General features: G+C 33.3%; 1 protein-coding gene across 2 annotated transcripts; it reads left to right on the top strand.

The window, feature by feature from the left end:
* The first annotated feature begins 5,556 nt into the window (after nucleotides 1-5,556).
* On the top strand, nucleotides 5,557-9,647 carry LOC132740901 (multiple epidermal growth factor-like domains protein 10). Of its 2 annotated transcripts, XM_060728953.1 has the most exons (8): nucleotides 5,557-5,837; nucleotides 6,148-6,363; nucleotides 6,546-6,749; nucleotides 6,916-7,053; nucleotides 7,916-8,047; nucleotides 8,173-8,320; nucleotides 8,540-8,625; nucleotides 9,216-9,645. In XM_060728953.1, the coding sequence occupies exons 1-8, from the start codon at nucleotides 5,564-5,566 to the stop codon at nucleotides 9,269-9,271; spliced, it is 1,254 nt and encodes a 417-aa protein (XP_060584936.1). In that variant the 5' UTR covers nucleotides 5,557-5,563; the 3' UTR covers nucleotides 9,272-9,645. The 2 variants fall into 2 exon arrangements, with proteins under 2 accessions (XP_060584936.1, XP_060584937.1); XM_060728954.1 differs by lacking the exon at nucleotides 8,173-8,320 and having other exon boundaries at nucleotides 9,216-9,647.
* Nucleotides 9,648-10,336: the final 689 nt, after the last annotated feature.

Raw genomic sequence — 10,336 nt, 5'->3', positions numbered from 1 at the left:
ATTGGAGATGACCCATGTTCGAACTCATCCGAGCAATTACCTTGACAAGACTCCTTACAAAATTTGATGACAATTGAGTCAAAAATGAGACCACCAAAAAAGAGTGTTCACACGGTTTTTTCACATTTTTCCGATGTGACCTAGTTTTTGACCCAAGGAGACCAATATCCAAACTCAACCTAGAAATCATCAACACAAACTATTAGACCAATTTCCAGAATATTTGGATCAAAGCAGTAGCCACTAGAGTGTTAACAAGATTTGAATCCGAAATGATCAATGTTCAAACTCATCAAGGGAAATTACCTAGACAAGCATCCAGACATAGTTTGATGACAACTAGAGTGATCACAAAGTTTTTCCATGTTTAGGCAGTGTGACCTAGTTTTTGACCCAAGGTGAACCATTTTTGTAATGGACCTAGAAATCATTAATACAACCTCTCGGACCAATTTAAATGATTTTTGATCAGAACAGTAGCCACTAGAGTGCTAACAAGATCTTTCTATTTTTTTATCTCCTGTAACCTAGTTTTTCTACGAAATGACCAATGTACAATTCATTCGGGCAAGTACCTAGACAAGCATCCTGGTCAAGTTTGGTGATGATTCAGACAAAAGTGTGACCACTAGAGTGTTAACAAGGTTTCCCCATATTTGGGCGGTGTGACCTAGTTTGTGACTCCATGCGACCCATTTTCAACCTTGACCTAAAAGTCATGAAATTGAACTTTCAGACCAATTTTCATGATATTTGGATGAAAAAGATAGCCACTAGAGTGTTAACAAAATTATTTTTTTCCTGTGACCTAGTTTTCCTGTGAACTCTACCGAGCAATTACCTAGACAAGCATTCTGACAAAGTTTGATGATGATTGAGGCAAAAATGTGACCGCTAGAGTGTTAACGAACAAATGTGGACGGAAGACGGACATTAAACGATCCTAAAAGTTCACCCTGAGCAAGCTCAGGTGAGATAAAAAGAAATCAATAATAGCAACAACAACAACAATTATTAATTATTATTAATGATAATAATATAAAAAACACCAATACACAAAGACCATTATAATGCTTTTTAAAAGGAAGATTTTGGTGCTGCTTAAGGCCTCAACAGACGGTAGGACTTAGTTGTACTACAACACTTATTAGAGATAAGATGAACAATGTCCAGGCCAATACAACACTTGCATTCAGACCGTAATTCTGCATTGTAGGAATCATCTGAGGTTTCCCTCAAATACATTTCCCTCCCAATGGATCCCTTATAAACTTTACTCACTAAACTATTTCTTTTCCATGAGTAATGATTGAAACACCTCCATTTTTTTAATGTGCATCCTGACCGAGACTCAAAACCTTTGACCTTCGGAATACCGTACTGCAAACTGCCTCCCCTGATTAGAGAAGAGATCAAATAGAGAAGCGGAAATAAGTCTGAAAATTGTTTGATGATTTTTAGATAAAGTTCGAATATGAGTCACCTAGGGTCAAAAATTAGGTCACACCGCTAAAATATGGGAAAAAAATTGTTAAACCTTGTTAGCACTCTAGAGGCCACATTTTTGACTCAACCGCCATGGAACTTGGTTAGGATGCTTGTCCGGGTAATTGCTCGGATGAGTTTGATGGGTCAGGTGAGCGATCTTGGACCATCTTGGCCGTTTTGTCTCTGTATTCTTTTACTTTCACCTTTTTCATTCATTTTCGTGTACTAGGAAAATATTATCTATTTTAAAAACGAAATGGTGTCAACGTATCTTGGAAGTAAATATCGAAGCTATTCTACGGGGCAAGCATATCTTTTTAACAATCAAATGAACCTGTTAAGTAGCGCCACCCCCACTACACCCAGCTATCAATTTTCCTTGTATGACTGTCGATAGTCACAATAATTTATAGCTGTTAAAGGCTCTTTACATCTCGTTTCTATTTGTCAGTGCTTGTTCTTCCAGCAGAACCCTGATAAATCTTATGTAATGATCTTATGTCATGTTATTTTTTCTGTGCTCACTCTTTGCCGCGAATCGATTTCATTACATTTAGATCCTTTTTTCACCGTATTATTATTTCATCAATAAGGGCTTTCTAGTTACGTGTTTGTCAATTGCCATGCCTAGGAATTTAACAGTTTTTGTTTTGATAATATAATCTAACATCTCCTAACATTAATTTTGGAAAAAAGTACCATTAAATTCATTTTATGCATTTTGTTTGAACGTGTTTTAATCAAGATTACTCGTGTTTCTATTGGACCTATAACCGTACGTTTACTCCATTTGTCAACTTCAATAAACAATAACTGCATTTTCTTTACTGCAAATTTGTTTTGATCCAGAAATTATCCATGTGGCAGAATCATCTACAAAAAGTGATACTTGTGCATTTATTGTTTTATTCTGTTTATTAAATGATTCTATTGTTTCGCTACATGTATTCTCAATTAGACGTAATATAATTGGACTCAATACACTTCCCTGTGGGCAGCTTTCACTGTTTCGACTATTTCTGAGTATGAGCTTAAATGGGTTGTTCCATCTTTCCAAGATTTGTTGAATAGACTTAATAAAGTTAATTAAGTTCCATTAGGTAATTCTTTATGATATCATAATGTACATTGTCTTCCCCGGGAGCTCCAGATCTACAGATTTGAAGGGGCTTATATTTTAGAAAAAAATAGTGAATTCTTTGTTATATTCTTAAATTCCAGTTCCGCTTCTGTCTTAGTTTATGAACGGCGCGTGCCCTCTAATGTCAGCACTATAAATTCTTGCGTATAGGCCTGGTCACAGCTAGCGTTTTCGTATTGTTTTACCAGCGCGTTCGTCTTTTCTCGTGGGTATGTTATTACTCTATTGTTATTCTATTATTTATTTGGAAAGCTGGCATAGATAATTGTTGTCTTTTTTTTCCTTTTATTTTTTTTCTGACAAATTTCCATTGTTCCTTAGATTTTTTATAAGTGATTTTACTGCAGAATTGTTCCCACGATTGACGTTTAGCTTTTCTTATAGTTTATAGTTTATTTTGCCTCAGATATTGCATTTGTCCATAGATTAAATGTTATGTGTGTTTGTTTTATTGGGTTTTACGTCACACCAACACATTATAGGTCATATGGCGACGTTCCAGCTTTACTGATGAAGGAAGACCTCATGTGCCCTTCTGTGCATTATTTCAGGCACGAACGGGCACCTGAGTAGAACCACCGACGTTCCGTAAACTAACTTGGATTAAAACCCACAGCGGTGAGAGGCAAGTGGTTTGAAGTCAACGACCTTTATCACTCGGCCACGGATGGTCCTATTTTATAGGTGTTTTTTCTCAGCTTTATAAAAAAAATTGTTCTCCTTATTTAGTAGCTTGTGTACATTAATCATACCACTTTAATTTAGGTTTTTGTATTATCTAGTTTATCTAAAAATGGTTGAAATATATGATTTGTCGAACAATCTTTTATAACATAGTTTAATTCTTGTCGACATATTACATACCTCAAGTTAGTCCATTGATTTTCTGTAGCTTTTTCTATAACCCATGCAAAAACTTAATATTGTCTCTATTAATTTCAGTTTTTTTGCCTAACAGCTTTACCTAATGATCGTGTATTAAAGTTGATGGAGCATCTTATACATGTTGATATTGGGTCAAAATATTGGTGCAAATTACATAGGGTTGCATGACTTTAAGAACGAACTGATCCGTTAGTTTACAAATAGCAAAAATATGTCTGTTACATAAAATTATGGTTATGAACTAACTAATTCTTATTGATGTATTGTTTACTTTTTATAAAAGATTAAACTATTTGATTAAACACAATATTGCATATTTGTTTACAATACTTTAACGGGTATTAAGGTATCAAACCATTAAATTCAATAACACAATCTGTGAGGAAGAGAACAATCGTCATATCATCCATGTCTTTCAAAAATCATGGAAAATTCTCCTCCGCTATATATTAATGGAAGTCGTTTGTATTTATTATAGAAAAAAAATTCAATCAAAAATATCTTAAAAAACTGATGAACAATTGGCATATAAACAGAATGTTTTTCAATGAGTATAAAGGTATTTATGGATTAATATATTCAAATTAGCTGCATTTGCTGCTTATTTCACCAAAACTATAATTGATTCTACACCATGTATCCGGGAGATATCGTTAAATTAAACAAAAAGAATCTAAACATAAGCAATGAATCTTAGATATATAAATAAATATCTATTATAGCATAAAATCGGCTATTTTCCCCTATTTTGCCCATGTTATAACAGGCCAAAACCATGTGTAAACATAGTCATGCGCTCTTGTTATAGCCCGGTTTCACCTATGTGCACATTGAAATTATTGATTCGAGGGCCTCAATCGCATAACGACGAGCATCATACAAGTAACTATGCCAGAAATACAGCGTAGAGACATCGCTGCTAATCTTGGTTGTCGCCCTTTCTAAGAAACGGGCAGTTGTCAATGTAAACAAATACCTGCCATTCAGTTTAACACTCCGATTAACTTACAAAACAAGATAACACAAAATGAATATGAGAAAATGTTGTTTTATTGATATTTATGTTGATAAATGCTCTTTATATTTCTTTGAGAGAATAATGCTTAATGTCTGATTTTTTTTATAAACTTGTGTGCGTGAAAAAACCGATTCTGATGTCACTGATCTTTTTTCTACCGTCAATCTGAAATCATTCTAAGAATTTCTGAGGGTCATGTTTTGTCTTCGTAGAGGGTAGAGTAATGTAACGTTGTTTGTTTTTCTTGAGATAATAAATCTCCAATGTCAAGCATTGTTAAATCAATTAAAATTCAAAATTTCATTCGTTCTGAGAATTTCCTAGTTGTTGGCCCGGAAAAATAAAACGCATACAAAAAAACATGTAGAATTGGATAAATACCGTCCAAGCACAAGGATTTAATGTAATTGTGTTTTGTGTTATAACTATACATCACGAATTTGCTTTAAAAAAGTATGCTATAATAGCGTCAACGCACGTTTATTTCGTGTTATAAAGTCTGCAGAGTCCCTCAGAACTGTTGGAGCCCTCGCCCTACCGGGCTCGGGCACCAACCGTTCCTCGGGACTCTGCAGACGTTATAACACGGAAAAACGTGCGTTAACCCTATATAAGTAATTTGCAAAAACGTGAAATTCTGTCTAAACTGGCATCTTGTGGAAAATCAAAGGTAAAAAAGTAAAAAAGGCAAAAAATATTAAAATACTTCAGGTCATTCAACGACAGTAGTCATCAGAGTTGATTACGCCTTTTTTCCTATTATCTTATAAAAACATGGTGATTACTGCCTATTAGGAGTTGATGGATTCAAATATGTTTTGGTATATAGAATTCAAATGACAAAATGCAATTTGAATTTAGATTTGGTTTCAGACCACTTTTTAACAAAGTAAGGCCCTCATTTGTAATGATTGTTAGGCCATAGGTTACTCAAAATTTACGTGCACATATATATATATACAACATGAAATACATGTTGTATTTAAGTTTGGATTCATATGTCTACTTTTTCTCTTTTAACGCAGGTAGTTATGCGATACAATGACATTAACTTATTGCTTGGTTTTGTTTTGTCTAACATCGAGTTATTACTGCAAAAACAAACAAAAATTCGTGAGTACGTGTACTGCATTTTTTTAAGAAGAAGTAATTGTTTATTTATTCCAGTATGTGATTATCGTACCTTTGGATATAATTGTTCATCAACTTGCCATTGTCTTAAAAATACAGATTGCAACAGTTCAACGGGGCGATGTTATATCGAATTATGTGACTTTGGTTGGCAAGGTCCTAGATGTGATGAAGGTATTTTTGATCCAAAATTAAACTATAAGAACTTTTTTGATTGTTTTACTTCTTTTAAAGCTGGTTATTTGAAATCTTCGTGATTGATAACTATAAAGTCAAATGTAGTTTTATTGCGATTATGGTTATTCAGAGTGAATAACAGTAATATTATAACGCAATCAAAATGTTTAACAATCTTATTGTCATCTTATAATTACTAGTATATTATCACTACTGAAGTTATTTATTTTATGCTTTTTTATTGCATTTATTGACTATAATAAGTATAAGACATCCTGATTTTATACGGCATGTTTTTTTCACTTAGAACAGAATATTTTGAGACGTTTAGATGTGCAGACAGACATGTCATCAACATTCCTTAACTGGACATCAAATCTCGCAATCGATGGTAACATTGGTCCAAAACCTGACGTTTGCAATTGTTGTAGCGGCACAAAGAATTCCCTAAAATCCTGGTGGACAGTAGATTTGGGAAAACGGTATCCAATTAATAGTGTTACTGTGTTCAGTAGAGAGTTTGGTAAGTTGAAGTGTTTTTTGTCAGATAAGATTGAACATTAACAATGAACATTATTGTAAACCATAAAAGTATCTGATAATGAAGAATCGCCTGTGTGATAAAAAGATACATGTACTTATCTTATTATAATCATTCTTTGTTCTAGTTATTATTTGAATTTCCGTTATTTTGTTGTCCTATAGATCAGTTATATCAGCAGCTCGCCGATTTTGAGCTATATCTTGCTAACGATACTGGGAAAATCTCGTTTCATCTGGTGGAAAATAGCACAAGAAGCATTGATGGAAATAAACACGTTCTTACATTTTCAAATAAATTGACAAGATTCATTAAGATTCAGAGACCAGGCGTCCTTACTTTGTGCGAAGTGATGGTGTCTGAAGGGGGTGAGTACTTTTCGTCTTAAATCGAATATATAAATATAAATCATAGTACTCTTAATACTATTTCAATTAAATACCATTAAATGAAGAAGTATAGCAATTACAATTTCTAGCTGTTTCCAATCAATTCATGTATAATATGTATAAAACAGGTTCTATGTTTTTATAGAATGTCAGGTGGGAACATTTGGCGAAGAATGCTCCGAGATATGTCACTGTGGTGATGACCTTGCATGTGATAAAACAAGTGGACATTGTCAGTCAGATGCATGTAAATCTGGTTGGATCGGTAAATCGTGTAACCAAGGTAAGCTTACTTATGACTAGCGGTGCTACAAAGTCTAGATTGTATGTTTTATTCAATGAACGGAACAGAAAAGGGGGCGTGAGGGTTGTTGCACGTTTTCAGTATCCCATGTACAGACTCAATCAAAACTAGTCTGCAATGCTCTTGTAATTTTGTTCTGATAAATGCTTCCGAGGGGATCATTTTGTGTCCAGATTTTTATACTTCACAACAGCAGGTGTCAGGTGCTGTGTTGCAGCTGTAAAAAGTTGCCCCGTTCTTCAGTGTTGTCATATTTTTCTGGTCCTTCCGGATCATTGATGCCAGCACTGTTAAGTGTTGAGAATCGAGGGATCACTTTGTGTCCAGATTTTTATACTTCACAACAGCAGGTGTTAAGTGCTGTGTGGCAGCTGTAAAAATTTGCCCCGTACTTCACTTCAGTGTTGTTATATTTTTCTGGTCCTTCGGGATCATTGATGCCACCATTGATGAGAATTAAGTACCGCTCCAGCCGATGCTAGGGGTGTGAGGGATGTTGCACGTTTTCATTATCCCTTATATACAGACTCAATCAAACCGAGTCTGCAATTCTCTTGTAATTATGTTGTGATTAATGCTTCCGAGGGATCACTTTGTGTCCAGATTCTATAACAAAACTCATTTTACTAATACTTCTATTTTGTGGAATTTAGGTAAAGGCATTTAGAAACTAGGTAACATCTTAAGTAAGGGAAGTTTACCTTTAACCGATGTGTCCTTTTATGTATACATTTTTTAAAGCTTTGTTAAATCAATTTGGATTACACACATATATACATTCATTTCATTTAATTAATCAGAAAACAGTATTAATATATCTGAAACCTTTTCGTATATTTAGAATGTCCGAAGAACAGATTTGGTGACCGATGTAGTGAGACTTGTTTTTGTGCTGAAGGTACATGCACTAGTAACTATGGGGTATGTCAGAACGGTTGTCAACATGGGTACACTGGCTCTCATTGCAATCAAGGTAATTTTATGTAATTTGCTGCTATCATTCGTAGACAACAAAACTGTTTAAAAGAAACCTTTGGAATAGATATATTTGATCAATAAATTGTTTGATAATAATATATTGTGCATTATTGTATACAGTTGGTGATTTCAACAATCATACCCGTCCAGCTAACGAAGAGAAAAATTCAACAGCTCTCATAGCAGTTGTTGTTGGCGGATCAATTGCTGGTCTGATCATATGTGTATTAGTAGGTGTGGTTGTTGTGAAAGTAAGACGGAAAAGCAGGTAAGTATTTTTTTAAACATATAGATATTCACAAAACTACCGATTGCAAACACTTTTAATTCAATTACTTTAAATAGATATGATAAACATGAACACAGTGTACAAAAAGAGTGCGTTGCATTCAAAGTATGTTTAGTTTAAACATATGTTTGTCAAATCTATTTGTAATAACATAGACTAGATAATGTTATTTCCGTGAATATTATTTTTCTGTTGCAGCGAAGGTAATAAAAGTCACTACTCAACGCCAAACTCTCGAGCTAATCAACCTGATCAGGATTATGACACTTTAGATATACTTAATGGTAAAAATTTGCTTATGTAAATTATTTTCACATTGTAATAAATATATGAATTATAATACAAACATTCGGTTAAGAGCATTAATAAATAATTTGATCTCAATATTTTCCGGTCAACAGGTCAGGCATAGAGCTCATACATGTTCGTATTTAAGTATTAACATATGTGAAAGGACTAGTTTTTATATCGTAAATTGAGAAATTGTGATATAAATGTTAACCATTATGAGTTTCAGCATTACACATGTAATGTATGCAAAGACGGGGCCACCGAAGACAATGAAATGTTTGAATTTTGTCCAAAGCATTTTTCTTGTTGAATTGAGGGATTTCATAATTACTTGATACAATTATTTACCATCATTAAATATGGTATCCATCGCATGAAACAGGTCAAATATTATGGTTATACACAGTAGTTAAGGTTCACATCAGTCTGTATCATGAGTATCATTCAGGACTGTGAATAATTTCACGACCGGCATATATTGTGACGAAATTACTACTTGTTAAAAGATGATAAAAATCTTAAGGCGGAAAAGATAAATGGAAGAATAAACTTGTTCATCAGTGACAATAATTCTTACTTACAGATAACCAAGGCCGAAGAAACACAGCGTATGAAAATGAAGTTGTGTCTAACATGTGATGTATTTGACTAGAATAACCCTGTTAAAAAGTCTTCTGTATTGGAATCGTATTAAACGAATATGACAATTTTTCTATCATTTATTCATTCATTCATTCATCCATCAAATAATTATAATATGATCAATGTTGAAGCTTTTATCAAGCATGAACTGCAGTTCTTAATATTAAACATTTTGTCAAGCATTTGTGTTTATGTAAAAAATATAACCATTTTAAAAGAATACTCTAACATTGTAAAAACGTTTAAAGAAATGCACTTGACAAATTGAATTTGTTTAATATTTAACATTTAAACCTTTTGTTTTTAGTAGATTTGAAAGATGTATTCTATTTGAGAATGATTTGTTACAAATGACATGACAACATGCTTAGCATTTTTATCTAATCATGATTTTTTGTTATTGGGATCATTATTGTTCTGTCATATAGTAGTTCGTTATGGTTCATAGCATATAATGTAATTATTTGATCTTACGCATATACTATCGATAACATAGCCTAGGGTGACATTCATAAGGGCGTATAAATTTTGATATTGTGAATCTTTTTGCATGATAACATGTATAAGTTTGTAAATAAATCTATTTCTGTGCATGAAATATATGTTAGCCCTAATTATGATGAATAGTACTAAGTAGTACTAAAGAGATAATGTACTGAGTTTGTGTATATGATTTTCTGAATAAACTATATAAGAGATAAACAACCAAATGTAAATAAAATACAAAAATAAAAATACCAGCTTAAACAGGGAGCAGATTAACAGCTTTGACTAATATAAATTTATGAATGATAAACTACTGTGTATCATAGTTCAGACGTCTAGGTTAGAATACGAAGTAGAGTTAAATCGATATGCAATCATACAACAATAGCATTAATCCATGCAATCGCAATAGATATACAACACACTCACAGTAAATACGAGCACTTGTCTGTCTCAGAAGATGAAAGAACTAGAGCATGCTCGTTTAAATGCCTCATGTGCTTATTTATCTTTTTCTTTATATTTTGGGGGGGGGTCAAATTTACTTTTTTCAAGGGTTTCATATAGTGACGACAG

Source organism: Ruditapes philippinarum, unplaced genomic scaffold, assembly GCF_026571515.1.
Source record: "Ruditapes philippinarum isolate M1 unplaced genomic scaffold, ASM2657151v2 ctg11876_1_1_1_1, whole genome shotgun sequence".
Taxonomy (NCBI): Eukaryota; Metazoa; Mollusca; class Bivalvia; order Venerida; family Veneridae; genus Ruditapes; species Ruditapes philippinarum.
Note: the sequence above shows the minus strand (reverse complement) of the source record. Positions and strands in the feature narration are given on the sequence as shown.